Genomic DNA, 16,787 nt, shown 5'->3' on the forward strand with positions numbered 1-16,787 from the left:
AATGCAGAACACAACCATTATAGATCAACCTTTTTAGAATACCTACTCTTAATAGAGATTTCCACTAGGAAATCAAATGTGGGATGTCACGGATCATGCTATTATGATCAAACTTCCAAAAGGTCTCCTATACTGCAGAACCAAAAAAAATTCTATTAAAGAGGAGGATGGCTGGAAACGGAAGCAAAAGCAACATCTGATTTCATCTCTGGTGAAAAATACCTTGCACAGAAATTACAAGCCGAAAGCATTTGGGGCAGCATATCAGAAATGTATTCGGCATTTTTCTGTTACTTTGCCATTCCCATGTTCAGAAGTTACAACAAACTGCTGGAAATATCAGCAATCGAAAAAGTAAAGAAACTCTTTACAGCTTTTAAGAACACCCTTGCTGGAAGCCGTAACAACTACTAAACTGCAAATCTAAACTATCTCTTTAAATGCAACCCCAAATACAAAGCTGGCACCTATCTGACTTTGGCTGTTGCCTACAAGGGCACTGAACTAAACAAACACTGAACTAGAATTGCTTACCTGGGCAACTTCTTTGCAACAGGGAGCTTGGTTATATTGACCTGCCATGTATTGGTCCACCTGCTTTTGAAAAGCGCACCATATTCTGCCCTGTGAGGGTGCTGAGGCGCTGGCACAGGGTGCCCAGAGAAGCTGTGGCTGCCCCATCCCTGGCAGTGTTCAAGGCCAGGTTGGACACAGGGGCTTGGAGCAACCCAACCTAGTGTGAGGTGTCTCTGCCAACAGCAGGGGGTTGGAACTGGATAAGCTTTAAAGTCCCTTCCAACTCAAACCATTTTGTGATTCTATGGTATGACTGACATAATTATTAAAAGCTCTCCAATATCTAATTTTCTTCCTTTTTTTTCCCCCCCCATTCCAGAATACTTTCTGAGACACACAAAAACATGCAAGCTACGTCACTAGTCTATTATTTCCTGCTTGTGTCTCTGTGCATTGATTTTTCTCAAAATGAAACTAGTGCACTTCTCAGGAGGCAAAGGAGAAGAATGCACCACAGAGGACTGCGAAGGAGCTCCTCAGCTGAGCACAAGGTCCCCAGACAGGCAAGGATGAAGTTTCCAGATCCGGCTGCTGTAGTACCAAGCATATCTCTCGTTAATATTGATGATGATGTTATGGGAGTATTTGACTCTCTCATAGGTTTGGGTGGACATGAATCTAGTTACAGTGTCTTGCCAGGTAAGAATAAAGCCCCTCTACTACTTCAAAATAGGCAGGTTTTTCTCTTGATTTCAAATGAAATTTATCAACTCATGAAAACTTTACTCTAGCTCTACTTGCAACACATACTGAAAGGAAACTGTTACCTTTTTGCTAATCTAATTTTGTTGCCTTCTATAATAATGATGGGGTTAGCATATGAAGCTATTTAATTATCTGTGCCTAAGTCCTACAGGGAATCCTGCTTTGCCATTTTACCATTCTGCAAGTTTTCTGCATTCTCATTTCATCTTAACTAATAAAAATGTTCTTGGAATATTCTCATAATTACAAATCTATAGCACATTTGAAGGCCATTTTGAAGAATTTCTTTCTCAATATATCTCCTAAGTCAGTTAACATATCACCGAGGCCCTAACACCAGTAACACCAGTGTTACTTAAAAGAGACTTAAGTTCTTTTTTTTTTTTTTTTTTGAGTTGTATTTTTGAAAAGCAGCATTCAAACTAGAGCTACATGCAATATTTCAAAAATAATTCTTTTGTAAGTAAATTAATAATACACAGTAATAGTTGCAATATGAAACTTCCATTACAAACCAAACCCTTTTGACGGAGAACTAAGCTAAGAGAGAAAAACCCCACTCATTCAACACAAGATCACTCTTATGCTCCATCTATATCAAGAACCCAGGTTTATTTAAAAGAAGTTCAATAGCATGATTTATATAAAACTTGCCTTTCATGTGATTTACAGGTTTCTATATTGCTGCACTAATATGTATTTTATGGTGTTTGAAGGAAAGGTAGGGAAGAGTATTTGATGTCTTAAGGAACAATCAAACAAAAAGCATGATTTCATTGATCTTGATTGAAACTTGCCTTGGTAATTTTAACAGGCTTCTCTTCAGTCACCTCAAAGAGTAGACTAGATAGGCACTGAGGACTGAAAGCTGTTAAGCATCTCTTTGGTACTTAGTGCAGTAAAGGAAGATACAACTCTTGCTCTAGGACGCTTGTGATTCTATGTTCAACATCACAAATGGGAAATTATGACTCACAAACCAGAAAATTAAGATTCACAAGAGTCTAATAATCATCCATTAATTCTGAAGATGAGAACTTCTGAATACTACTATCAGCATTTTTCAGTTTTGAAACCTGTTAACCAACTGAAAATTACTGAGATGTTATAACACTTCATACCTTTTCATAAAAAGAGGTTCAAAGGTTGAAGAAAAGACACTAGGGTTTTGTGAAGAACCCATACAGGATCATGTCTATAGCTAAGAAAGACATAGACACTTCCATTCCAGCACCAAGAGATCACACACTGAGTAAAGTCATCATATGCAATTTTATAAGGATAAAAAAAAAAACCCAAAACCAAACCCTGATTACCACTGTTCTACATAAAATAATCTATTCATAAAATAATCTATTTTCATAAGTGTTAAGCTTTATAGTATGTCATACATGAAAGACATGACCACTAGGTTAACAGGTCTCAATTTAGATGGCAAAATGTATTTGAGTCACATTTTCTTAATAATTACTAATTATTGTGAGCCCTTGCTTTCAAAAAGGCTGAAACATTTAAAGTAATATATTTTTAAGTAACGGCTTTTAACCGGGGGAAACCAGCAAAACTCTAGACAAATAACATTTCTAGTGTGTACTATAATATTACTCTTATAATACATACTACTAATATCAAACCTTTAAATTAAAAATATTTTTTAAATTAAGCAGAGGAAAATACCACATAAATAGCACACACTTCATGTAAGATATTCCAGTCTCTCTGTCAGAGACCATCAGTCATGCTGAAATAATGCATGGTTCTTCCCTCCTCCCTGCCCCATTTGTTTTTTTCTATCTGGACTTGCATCCAAAAGCTGAGCTAAAACCGCTGAACTCATTTTATTTGGAACTTGATGCTGAATTTACACCATATTTCCAAAGGTTAAAAGTCCTGTGCTCATCTGCCAAGGACCTCAACCACAAGGTATTTTTCAGTCTAGCTTTTGAAGTTTAAAATATTTTCAAGTTAATGTCAGATTTGGAAAAAATTGAGCCTATTAAATAATAGAACACTATGCCTTCCAGTATCTGAAGGGGGCCTACAAGGATGCTGGAGAGGGACTCTTAATCAGGGACTGTAGTGATAGGACAAGGGGTAACGGGTTAAAACTTAAACAGCGGAAGTTTAGATTGGATATAAGGAAGAAATTCTTTACTGTAAAGGTGGTGAGGCACTGGAATGGGTTGCCCAGGGAGGTTGTGAATGCTCCAACACATTACAACAGTCTTGTCAGGATATTTAGAGACTATCCTAAATTCTGTTCTAAAAACTGAATAACCAAGCATGGACCAGGTTGGAGTGTGAGAAAACAAACCCTGCAAACAATCCCTCCAAAGACAGCCTATTGCAAATGAAAGTCGCTTGCACATAAATTTAGTTTAGATGAGAGTTTCCCACTGTATTAAATCTTCATTGGAAGGAGGAAGTCAAGCAAAACAGGAAAGGAAGACCTATTTTTATTTCTATTCAGGACAGTACAAAGTAACTTAGTAATGGTATTTCAGCTTGAAACAAACACTTCACCAATGCATTTATTAGAAAGAGGAAAAAGGAAGGAAAGGAGAATCTCATCAGATTCAGAGGTATGGTCAAAAATAGAAAAGGATTTACATGGGATCAAGAATCTCAACTTTGGCTTTCCTTCTTTCAAAAGAGGAAAAAAAAACAAACCCAAAACACAACAAAAAACCCAACCAAAACAAAAAAAAAAAAACCACACACACACAAAAAAAACAAAACCAAAAAGCGTAATGCTAAAGTGCAACGTTTATCCTGGAGTCTGGGTGAGAGATGCCTAGGGAAACTTTTTCTTAGGTAGATTCCATCACTGGAAGGAAAGGAAGATTTGGAAGAGTTTCCTTCCAAAGTCTTTACACTCTCCAAACAACTTTCCTATTGAATATCTGAGTATAGCTTAGAGAATACATGTTGTCTACATTTCTTTCTGAAAATTTTGACTGGTACCATAGGAAATCTCAATTTTTTGTAGATTCATGTCCAGAAACTTTGGAGATGAAGTATTTACTAGCACAAGTTGTTCAACCTTGCTACTTTCCTAGCAAAGAGGGTTATTTCAGATAAAGCAAGTTACAGCGAAGAGGTTTGCCACCTTACCAGTCATTACAGGATGGACTTTATTTCCATTAAGCCTATGAACGGTCACTACAAAAATGATTATTGTTACCTTCCTGGTTCCACAGAGCCCTAACAAAACTTTCTCATTTTATGTGCAGTATATTAGAAAAGACATCTAGTGCACAAGAGAGAAAGAGAAGTGGGTCTGGACAAAAGCATTCTGATGTTCTGCATGACATATTTTAACTCTCTTTTGATGAAGCAAACTTTTTCTTCTTTCTCAGATGTATCTATGCACATCTTTCATTGAGATCCATTTCTAAGGATGGAGAGGAAAGAAGAGCTATCATGCAAAACACCCTCAGAAACTCACCATCTAGGCTTAATCTTTCCATTTTAGGAATATCTCTCAAGTTTAATAATTCAAGAGTTTTTCCAGAAGACAAAGCTTGTAAGTGTCCTCATCAGCTGGCTAGGAAGAGGGAGCAGAGGATTAGAGAGACAGAGAACCTGCACACAGTTTTCACTGTGAAGCTGTAGCAGGTAATATACATGTTAATTGTGTGCCTCTTCCTTTGCCTCCATAGCTTGAGCAGTCAAGAACCAAGTAGGGATTGGAGACTACTACAAAGCACAAGAAAATGCAGTTATGAAAAAGAAGGAATAAGGATAAGATCGTTAGAATAGGGTGTATTTTACGTATTTTGAAAATAAGAACAAAATAGTGCTTCTTTCCAAAGTTTTAAATGAGCACTGTTGGTTTCATTTCAGTTTGAGCTATTTAACTCCAATTTTCTATTTTCTTTTCTTAGGAAAGACAGGACACTGCACAGCTAACAGGATGATTATGTATGATAAAGCCGTCTGGTCTCCCAAGCCCTGCATTACCTGTCTCTGTTCAAAAGGAGAAGTGATATGTGATACCACCATGTGCCCTCCTCTGACATGTCCCATAACAATTATACCTGCAGGAGAATGCTGCCCAGTTTGTTCTGATACTGGTACAGTACACCAAAATATTTTTACTATTTTAAAACTACCTCATGCAAAACCTAACACAAATGTTACATTTAATGATAACAAGGATTACAAAGTACACATTACCCTTTTATAGAGAAAATATGTCCTGAATTACATAGTAAGAGCAGGTCTTCATGATTTCTACTCAAGCTGAGTTCAGCTTTTTACAGTACACTGCATGTTAGATGAGCTTGATGCAATATTTAAAGAAATGAAATGTTAAGTATGCAACAGTAGAAATAACCATATTTCTATTTTTTTTACTTCCCTCTTTCTGCTTCTTCCCTCCTACCTTTAAAAATTTCTGTAATTGTACAAAGAAAAAACATCTGGTTACGTTTTATATTGCACTTCCATTTTCCATGTATCAATCTATAGCTACTAGCCATTTTTAATGTATTAGACATGCATAATAAACATCATACAGTTTACAGACTTGTAAATCTTGTCAGGAGCATGAAAACCATGCAGTTATTTGATATAAATAAGGAGAAGGAAGTCAACTCTCAAGAGGAGCAAAAGAACTGCAATTCTGCTTATTGGTAAAAATTTAAACAAAATCAGTATCTTTAAAAAGGAAAGGAGGAGATGAAGGTGAAATGTGATTTCCCTCCCCCTCTCCCAGTACCCTAAGCCTGCAAAGTACTGAACTTAATCACCTCTCATCATGAAAATATCATTTAACCTTAAGTGTGTGTGTGTGCACATTTGACACAAAGAAATACACTGAGTAGAGACATCATAGAAATTAAATCATAGAATCATAGAATAGTTAGGGTTGGAAAGGACCTTAAGATCATCCAGTTCCAACCCCCCTGCCGTGGGCAGGGACACCTCACACTAAACCATGGCACCCAAGGCTTTGTCCAACCTGGCCTTGAACACTGCCAAGGATGGAGCATTCACAACCTCCCTGGGCAACCCATTCCAGTGCCTCACCACCCTCACAGTAAAGAATTTCTTCCTTATATCCAATCTAAACTTCCGCTGTTTAAGTTTTAACCCGTTACCCCTTGTCCTATCACTACAGTCCCTGATAAATAGTCCATCCCCAGCATCCTTGTAGGCCCCCTTCAGATACTGGAAGGCTGCTCTGAGGTCTCCACGCAGCCTTCTCTTCTCCAGGCTGAACAGCCCCAACTTTCTCAGCCTATTTTCATACGGGAGGTCTCCAGTCCCATGATCATCCATAAAAAGGACAGATCCATGTCCTTTTCATGTTGAGGACACCAGAACTGCACACAATGCTCCAAGTGAGGTCTCACGAGAGCGTAGAGAGGCAGGAGAGAGTAGAGAGAGAGAGAGTAGAGGGGCAGGATCATCTCCTTCGACCTGCTGGTCACGCTCCTTTTGATGCAGCCCAGGATACGGTTGCTTTCTGGGCTGCGAGCGCACACTGCCCGCTCATGTTCATTTTCTCATCGACCAACACCCCCAAGTCCTTCTCTGCAGGGCTGATCTGAATCTCTTCTCTGCCCAACCTGTAGCTGTGCCTGGTATTGCTCTGACCCAGGTGTAGGACCTTGCACGTGGCACGGTTAAACTTCATAAGATTGGCATCAGCCCACCTCACAAGTGTGTCAAGGTGCCTCTGGATGGCATCCCTTCCCTCTGGCGTATCAACCGAACCACACAGCTTGGTGTCATTGGCAAACTTGCTGAGGGCGCACTCAATCCCACTGTCCATGTCACCGACAAAGATGCTGAACAAGACCGGTCCCAACACCGATCCCTGAGGGACACCACTCGTTACTGGTCTCCAGCCGGACATCGAGCCATTGACCACAACTCTGTGCGTGCGGCCATCCAGCCAGTTCTTTATCCACCGAGTCGTCCACCTGTCAAATTGATGTCTCTACAATTTAGAGACAAGGATGTCATGTGGGACAGTGTCAAACGCTTTGCACAAGTCCAGGTAGATGACGTCAACTGCTCTGCCCCTGTCCATCAGTTTTGTAGCCCCATCCTAGAAGGCCACCAAACTGGTCAGGCAGGATTTCCCTTTAGTGAAGCCATGCTGGCTGTCACCAACCACCTCCTTGTTTTTCATGTGCCTTAGCATTTCTTCCAATAGAATCTGCTCCAAGAGTTTGCCAGGCACAGAGGTGAGACTGACTGGTCTGTAATTCCCCAGGTCATCCATTTTCCCCTTCTTGAAAATGGGGGTTATATTTCCTTTTTTCCAGTCGTCGGGAACTTCACCTGAGTGCCATGATTTTTCAAATATGATGGCCAGTGGCTTAGCGACTTCATTCACCAGCTCCTTCAGGACCCGTGGATGGATGTCGTCAGGTCTCGTGGACTTGTGTACATTTAGGTTTTTAAGATGGTCTTGAACCAGATCCTCTCCTACAGTGAGCCTAGGGTCTTCATTCTTACAGTCCCTGCGTTTGCCTTCCAAGACTTGGGTGGTGCGGTCAGAGCCTTTGCCAGTGAAGACCAAGGCAAGGAAGTCATTAAGAACCTCAGCCTTCTCCAAATCCCAGGTAGCCAGTTCTCCCGATATCTTCTGGAAGGGGCCTATGTTGTCCCTAATCTGTCTTTTATTTGCTATGTACCTATAGAATCCCTTCCTGTTATCCTTAATATCCCTAGCCAAGTTCAATTCTAACTGGGCCTTAGCCTTCCTCACCTGGACCCTAGCTTCCCGGACAACATCCCTGTATTCTTCCCAGGCCACCTGTCCCTGCTTCCAGCTTTTATAAGCCTCCTTTTTCCTTTGAATTTTCCTCAGCAGCTCCTTATCCATCCAAGGAGGTCTCCTGGCCCTCCTGCTGCACTTCCTTCTAGTTGGGATGCAACACTCCTGAGCTTGTAGCAGGTGATCCTTGAATATCAACCAACAGTCTTGGGCCCCCCTGCCCTCTAGGGCTGTATCCCATGGAACCTTACTAAGCAGGTTCCTGAAGAGGCCAAAGTCTGCTCTCTTGAAGTCCAGGGCAGTGAGCTTGCTGCACGCTCTTCTCACTGTCCCGAGGATCTCGAATTCGACCATCTCGTGGTCGCTGCAACCAAGGCTGCCCTGGAGCGTCACATTTCCAAGAAGCCCTTCCCTGTTGGTGAGCACAAGGTCAAGCATGGCACCTTTCCTTGTCGGCTCCTCTGTTACTTGCAGAAGGAAGCTGTCTTCCACACAATCGAGGAACCTCCTGGATTGCTTGTGCCGGGCCGTACCTTCACTCCAACAGATGTCAGGGTGGTTGAAGTCTCCCATGAGAACAAGGGCCTGTGAGCGTGAGGCTTTTCCTATCTGTCTGTAGAGCACTTCATCCGCAGATTCCTCTTGATCAGGCGGTCTGTAACAGATCCCCACAGTAATGTCCCTCATCGCTGTTCTCCTTTTAACCCTGACCCACAAACTCTCTGTCGACTGCTCACCTGTCTCCAGACAGAGTTCCATACTCTCCAGCCTAACCCTAACATAAATAGCAACTCCTCCTCCCCGCCTGCCAGGCCTGTCTTTTCTAAAGAGCCTGTAACCTTCCATTCCAACACTCCAGTCATAGGAGCCATCCCACCATGTTTCTGTGATGCCTATTATATCATATCCCTATAGACATGCACACATCTCTAATTCCTCGTTTGTTCCCCAAATCTAGAACTAGAAATCGTGTTGACTGAAACAAACTCCTTTTATGTGTTCCCTTTTGTTGCAATGAATCATGCCTATCTACAAACTGTTCTGTATGGTCAGCTCAAACATTTCTCAGTCAAAGCAGCAATATAAGACAGTGTTTTTATTTTTTCAAATAATATTCTAAGGGGAATACTATTCTTTTATAGCTACCATATGTTTATTGAAACTTTAGTTTCATACCCTCTTATCAGACAACTTTTTGTTTTCTGCCCCTCATGGCCTCTGGTTAGGCTCCTCTTTGGATTCAAGTATTATTTCACTGGATGACATAAGTGAGTTTTCTGGTGATTCTCCAGAACCCAATGACCTTGACAACACCAGTGTATTGTCATCAGCATATACTCAAACTGAAAAAGATGAACTGCTGAGAACAGAATTGATAGAGGTTAAAGAGAAAGAAGGTCATAAAAAGGATGCAAAAAAAAGAAGGAAAGGCAAAAAAAATCGACAGAAGTATAGAGGCTATCACAGAGAAAAGAAGCCTATCAGAAGAAAGGGAAATGCAAAAGAAGACATAGAAGACGAAAGTGATGAAGATGATGGTACTTTCAGAATGCCATCTCATTTCCCAATTCTGGTTCCACCCATAGAAGCTCCTCCTTTGCCATCTGGATGTTCAACCTCGGACACCACAGTAAGCTGTATTAATGCGAAACTTAAACAAATACCACCAATCTCAGATCCAGATCTAACAAGTCTAGACCTTACAGGTAGATAAAAGCTTTACTTTGCATGACTTTTTTTATGAATTAACATTATCCATTCTCAAATGTAGTCAACAGCAGTATTAGTACTTTGTTGCTCCTTATCATAGAAATATATTAGAATGAATTCTAATTTCTAAGCCTCTAAAGCAATAAAAGTGTTAGATTTGCTTACTAGTGTTTAAATACTAATATGAACACGATTATTGTACATAATACAACTATTTTTGTAATATATTTTTGATGTACAATATAACACAACTCAGATGCATGCTGTAATCCATAAATCAAACTATTTTCTTGAATTCTATCCTAGGAAATAGTATCACTACTATCTCAGATGAAGCATTCAACGGGATACCTAATTTGGAATGGATTGATCTCAGTAAAAACAATATTACCTCTCCTGGCATAGGTCAACAAGCATTCAAAGTAAGAAAGCCTAACTTTTCTATTGTTCTATAACTAATTATTGCTTAAAGGGAAGTTTTTCCTGCTTTTCAGTCTATGGATCCAAAACAGTTTCCCCTAGTATGAGTAACCATCACATAACTACAGTACAGTTAAGCCTGGCTTTTTCAAGAAATCTCTTGTCATATCAAGAATACGTAAAGATTTTTGAATGACATTCACCAAGTATTAAATGTTAAACAATTAGAGTGAGACATTTTTCTGACATTTTATCAGCTGCAGTTGAGAGATTTCAGAATTGAAGGGCTCATATTCCAATAACACTACCTGGGACACATAAATTTACAAATGTTGAGCCTGAGTATCATCTTTCTCATTACATTAGCTCTGTAAAGCTTATTATGCCCTTGGATTCCCCAAAAGATCTGCCTGTGGTCTTGCTATAAAAATCCACTGAACAGTAGTTCATGTAATCAGCTATATGCTTATTGCTCACTATCTTTAATGAGAAACTTCCAAGCACTGCTGCTTACTAGAAGAACAGCTTTCTTGTAAAATAGTCCAAGAATCTTTCTACATTCAGTGTTTTTCCTGTACTGGGAATGTACATGGTAACAGGCTGTTCCAAGTGCATCTACATATTCCTTATTTTGAAGACAGAACAGTCTCAGTAATTTCTCATGCAAACAAGTATGTACAGGTAGTAATTTAAGAGTGGAAGTAAGGCATCAAGGCCTTGCTTTTTCAGGCAAGATGAATCAAAAAGCATATGAATAACAAATGGAATTATCACAGTGTGTTTTATTTGTTTCCTGCCATATGCAATCAGTCTTGCAGGAGACTGTATACCACCTCCCTCCACATAAAATGAACAGCTTTGGCTGATTTTAAAGGGATTTCAGCTCCTACAACTCCTATGAAGTCAAAGTGGATGGAAAAGACAGACCAGGAAGGTGTCCCAATTGTGAAACAAATTTTAGTGAGGCTTACATCACAGCAGGCGGTTAAGGCAAAACTGGAAGAAAGCAGGCTTCAGCAGATCCACTGCTAAAACAACTCCACCTTCTTAAGAAATGCTCACTACTGCACTATTACTGATGTGCATTTATTTAAGCTACAATAATTTTTCATGCCTGTATTTTAAGCTGGCTGAAGTAATAAAAATCCTAGGCCACTGAAAAAGTTGCTGTTATGCCTAAATAAATTTTCTGACCTACAGAAAACCATCAATTTACTCATGAATGAAGAGTATAAACACATTACCTATAAATGCATGGACTTTGAACTCCTAAATACTGCAGTGGTGTAGTGAGGCAGTATCTACATGACTGAAAGATGGTAGCAATAATACAAACAGGAATAGATAACTGCAGGATGGCCATGTGGAAAGTTGATGCTCTTTCAGTCACATGTTACATTAACTGGCCCCTTTTGTTAATATTGAGCATAAACCCCTCAATTAATTAGACTGATAGAAGAAAAATATTTTTTATTCAAAACACTGGATATTAGTGCATTGCTGCTGCAGATCTTAAAAGCATGTGTTTAAGAAAACATTAACTATGATTACATTATATGTTTAACCATACACTTTACACCTTGATAATCTAAGAAATCTTCTTCTTCCCTATGATTAAGATCCTGAAAAAGCTAAAACGTTTATATTTGGATGGAAATATGCTGGTACATATTCCATCTGAATTGCCATCAACTTTGGAGGAAATAAAAATAAATGACAACCACCTTCATGCCATTGATGAGGACGGTTTAAAAGGTATTTAGAAATTTAATATAAATCATATGAAATATATTAAAATAAATTTGAAAAGCAGAATGTTCAACCAAATGCACCTTTTTGTAACCAGAAAAATAATTGCTAGCTTTTAAGTGCTGTGTTTTCCAAAGGCAACAAAAGGTGAAGAATTTGGATGACTAAGTTTTTTTAAATTACATTTTCCCTTCTTATGCAACTGCTGCTTTCCAAAGGAAGCTTCTGTTTAAGGTTACTAAGTAGAGATGGATATGTTGAACATACCTACAGTCTTACAGCTGCTTTCTTTTCCATTCTAAGTGGTGAGAAAGCTATAAAGCTCTAGTCATTCTCTAAAGTTCTACAAACTAATAACCAGTATAATCCCATGATTATGAGATAATAAAGGAAAACCCTTTCACTATCTTTCTTCATTGGTGTGAACTGATCTGAGTAATGTTTAATACTGTTAAATTTAAAACATGTATTTTAACAAGATATGAAACAGCAATAACTATCAGATACCTGACCTTTTTCTCCCTAGATTTAAAGAACTTGATCACCCTGGAACTGGAAGGAAATAAACTTAGTGAAGCAAATGTCAGTCCTTTGGCCTTTTCTCCTTTGAAAAGTCTCTCTTACTTGAGACTCGGAAGAAATAAATTTAGAATTATCCCACAAGGTCTTCCCACCACTCTTGAGGTAAAAACAAAACCAGCCAACCAAAAAAACCAAACCAACCAAACAAAACCCAACCATCAAAACAAGAAAACTTCATTTTTCCATCTTCATCTTTCCTCCACCCCTTACTTACTGCCTTAAAATCATCAGGTAGAGATAAATTTAATTTTTATAAATTTTTTTCTAGATACACTTACAATTTTATTCCTAAATAATTACTCCTAGAAATTTACTTATATACCAACTCCATCCCAATAGGTATCTTTAAAGTTTGAATTTCTGTAGTACTGTTTCACAAAATTGTGTAGCCTGCAACTGTCTGTTCCATTACACATCCTTCACTTAACACTCCTAATACACATCATGTCTCAGTGCAAAACCATTATGAACTTTGAGTCACCACACAAAGTTCACAAGACAGCAACAAGAATAGTGAAAGATATAGAAAACCTGTTTTACAAGGAAAGACTACAGGAATCAAGATTGTCTAGTCTAAAAGAGAGAAAGATGCCTAGATCTAACCATCCTCTGCCTTTTTTGGCTGGCCTGACTCTCAGTTTCCCTTGTTTTCCAAACCTTTGCTGAATCTCACCCCATTTGGGGTAGGGGGTAGTGTTTGAACAGGAGGTTTATTTTTCTTCCTGGACTTCCTTATTCCTTGATTTTTAATTAAAAAAAACTATTCTTTTATTCATTTCCCATCCCATTCCTCTGCCCAGAATTTGAATGTGATTTGTTGCAGTGGTTTGTGGTTTTTTAGGGAAGATATCTGGAAGGTATTTCGTTCTTCCTTTTAAATTTCTCTTTAGTTTCATTCTCAGCTAACCTCAGTCTTTACTTCAAAAGATAAGTCTTGCTACCTATTAATTTCACTATCTGTCTTGATTCTATCTTTCCCTTTCCTCTTTCTCATTTCAGCATCCTTGTATTTATTTCCTTTTATTCTTAGGATCTTTCATAAACTGAAATGCAAGGAGGAAAAAACCCCCAACAGCATCTTTTCTGTAACTTTAGCTTCTTCTGCAGCTACTGCCTGCAACTTTACTTCAGTCTAATGCTCTCCGCTACTCATTCACTCACACGTAACAGTTGCTTTTTTCTCCCTTCATCCCTCCTTGATGTAACAGTGAACACCTGGCAAGCTTTTCTGCACTTCATATGCTTTGGGAACATTTAATTTTAAAGCAACACTTAATAAATTCACAATGGTTTTCAGGCTATGAAGTTGCTTTCCTCTTTTCCCAAAGTCTTCATCTACAGACCCTAAATTCTATTTCAAGTCCTACATATATTCTAGCCAGTTTTATTTCACTTCATATTTATCCTACATTACAAGAGATTATCAGGAATTGAATCTCTGTAAACCACAGAGATTAAAATTAATATTTTTAATAATACAGAGATTGCACTTTCATACACTGCAGACTCACAACATTAAGTTGTGTAAAACATTAACATTAATATTTCTACAGATTTTAAAGTTTCAAAGCTCACAAGTGCCTAGCAAAAATATGAAGAAAGCAAGACTCTTTACATTTTTCTCACTAATAACTTTCCAAGACAAAAAATATTAACATCTTCTTGTCACTCTCACCACTCACATTATATACTCTTACACTGCACAACTTCAGGCAAGACAAAAGATACAGCTCTTTTTCTATTCGGTCCTTCAAAGCAACTGAGAAAACAAGACAACTGCTTTGAAAAATAGCATTCCTGGAAGTCACACTTCAGCTACAAATTGATTCAGAAATTCTCAGATGTATCTGGCAGTATGGAGAACATGTAAAAGATACATCCTGAATTTGCAATGGCAAGAAGAGATTATTTTGCTTTCACAAATTTTCTTTCCAAATGCACTTACAGGAGTTATACCTTGAAAATAATCAAATTGAAGAAGTGTCAGAAATTTGCTTTAACCATACAAGAAACATAAATGTCATTGTGCTAAAGCATAACAAATTAGAAGAGCACAGAATAGCACCTTTGGCTTGGATAAACCAAGAGTAAGTACAAATCATTTAAACTGTCATTATTTTCTTTTTCCTCTGTTATTAGTAAGTCAGATAATGAAATAAATACTTCCACTTCATTACTCTTAATTTGAAATTGTAATTATCTTTTTATTTGCTTGTTTTCCTTAGCTAATTTGCTTTAATTTCCTTTTCTTAAACCGTATAATCTAGGAGGTATTCAGTCGGTTTTCAAACAAAACCACCTCATGCCTCAAATCTGTACCGTAGTAACATAAGAGTATAAATATTTTTCTGACTATTCAATCAAAAAATGAATATAAATTATCAATAACATTCCATATAATATTACAATAACTTGGCATTAATATATAATTATCTCACAGATAACTTTAGAATAGTTTAATTTTTCCTAGCCTTATTTCCCATTAGATGGAAAATCAAAGTAAGTAAGATGAAAGGAAGACTGCAGCCACACTTTGTAAGAGTAGAATGTAAGCAGAGCAAAGAACAAGAATGAAAGCAGCAAAAAGTGATACTGTTTTTGGTTCTTCTGATAAATTCTTTGCTAAGCTATGTAGGGTACCTTGTCATAACCTGCTGTAGTCCTGTCAATTGATTTCTGGATTTCTAAAATGCTTAATCTGAAAACAACTACACTGCTCCTAACAGCTTCTCTCATCTCTGAAAGTGAAGCATACTGGAAGGATTCTAAAGGAGCCATTCACAAAACAATTCAATTTCAGATGGGCTTTAGAACAAGTTTAAAATCCATGTCATAACCACTAAGTTCCCCTCTTATTCCGCACTTTCCAGTGTCACTCCTTATTGTAATTAATCAATGCTTATCAACCACAAATTAGCCCCTTATTAGCCCTATAATGTTTTAATCCTCTTCCCCCCCCTCCTTTAATGCAGGAACTTGGAATCAATTGATCTCTCCTATAACAAGTTATATCATGTTCCCTCCTATCTGCCAAAATCTTTACTACATCTGATACTTGTAGGAAATCAGATTGAAAGAATTCCAGGATATGTCTTTGGTCACATGAAGCCAGGGCTGGAGTATCTCTACCTGTCCTTTAACAAACTTACTGATGATGGAATAGATCCAGTATCATTTTTTGGAGCATACCACACTCTAAGAGAGTTGTTTTTGGATCACAACGAATTGAAGTCTGTACCATTTGGAATTGATGAAATGAGAAAACTACGTTTTCTAAGACTGAACAATAATAAAATAAGGTAATTTCCACACTCTTTGTTACATTTTAACTAAACCTTTTTTAAAGTAAACCTTTTTTGTTACTTTTAAGTAAACCTTTGCTAAAAAATTCTGAAGGAGGTGCTAAATCCTGAGTTTTCTACTTCAGTATTTCTGCATACGATAAGTGAGATTTCAGCCTAATAGTTCTTGAAAACACTTACACAGATACTGAGCACCAGTTCTCTCCAGACATTAATCTGTACTACTGCCTGGGCCACATGTCTGACCAGGCAGCTACAATTTGATAGGCACAGCAAAGCACCAGCGTTTTCTGCTCTTGAGCCAGAGTCCAAGCTGGTTGCAAAGGCATTGGAAGGAGGCACTAGCTGCTGCTGCACACTGGAAGTGGCCTTTCTGCAGGTTTTGGCCAGCCCAGCTGTTCAGTTCATGGTGCTCTCTAGTTCCTCCATGCAGTTTACAAAGCAAAGGAATGACAGACACAGTATCTTACGTGTGTCGTACAGAAAGTTTTCATTCAGCAATACGTAGCAATACTTTCCTACGTGAAACTAAGTATAAATAAATATAAACAAGTATAAATGAGAATACAATGGAAGGAAAAAAGTGATTTGTAGATGTCCTCAATAATTACATTATTGAGAAATTTTGATGTACTGATTAAGTTAAAATTTTCAAGTCTCCAAATACACAGCATCTTTGACATAAATTATGAAGTTATGAGTTATCTTGAATAATGAAAATATAATTCCTCCTACAATATCACAGGACAGTCCCTCCAGAACGCATCTGCAAGGCTCATCTCAGTGATGATGATGTTCATGACAACAGTGAAGAGGAGGAGACTGAAGATTCATGTTTGGAACATGTTCATCTTGAAAACAACTACATCAATACAAGACAGCTATCACCACATGCATTTTCATGCATAAGATCCTACTGCAGTGTGGTTCTTAAACCACAGAAGAGCAAATAAACACCCAAATTTTGCATTGCAACCTGTATCTCTAGGAGCTCTACTTTATTCTCT

General features: G+C 38.1%; 2 protein-coding genes across 2 annotated transcripts in view; one reads left to right on the plus strand and one right to left on the minus strand.

Annotated features, from left to right (window-relative positions):
- Positions 1 to 16,787, minus strand: part of CENPP (centromere protein P) — a gene marked incomplete at its 3' end in the record, with an annotated part of 145,552 nt that overhangs the window by 33,574 nt on the left and 95,191 nt on the right. The gene's annotated exons all lie outside the window — the stretch shown is intronic.
- ECM2 (extracellular matrix protein 2) lies at positions 921 to 16,733 on the plus strand (the record flags this gene model as incomplete). Its single annotated transcript, XM_080625414.1, has 9 exons — positions 921 to 1,215; positions 5,169 to 5,357; positions 9,244 to 9,723; positions 10,034 to 10,149; positions 11,767 to 11,902; positions 12,423 to 12,580; positions 14,426 to 14,565; positions 15,451 to 15,777; positions 16,526 to 16,733. 9 exons carry the CDS (start codon positions 921 to 923, stop codon positions 16,731 to 16,733), a joined length of 2,049 nt encoding a protein of 682 aa, XP_080481540.1.

Source organism: Psittacula echo (genome assembly GCF_963264785.1).
Source record: "Psittacula echo genome assembly, chromosome: 9".
In the NCBI taxonomy this organism is placed as follows: domain Eukaryota; kingdom Metazoa; phylum Chordata; class Aves; order Psittaciformes; family Psittacidae; genus Psittacula; species Psittacula echo.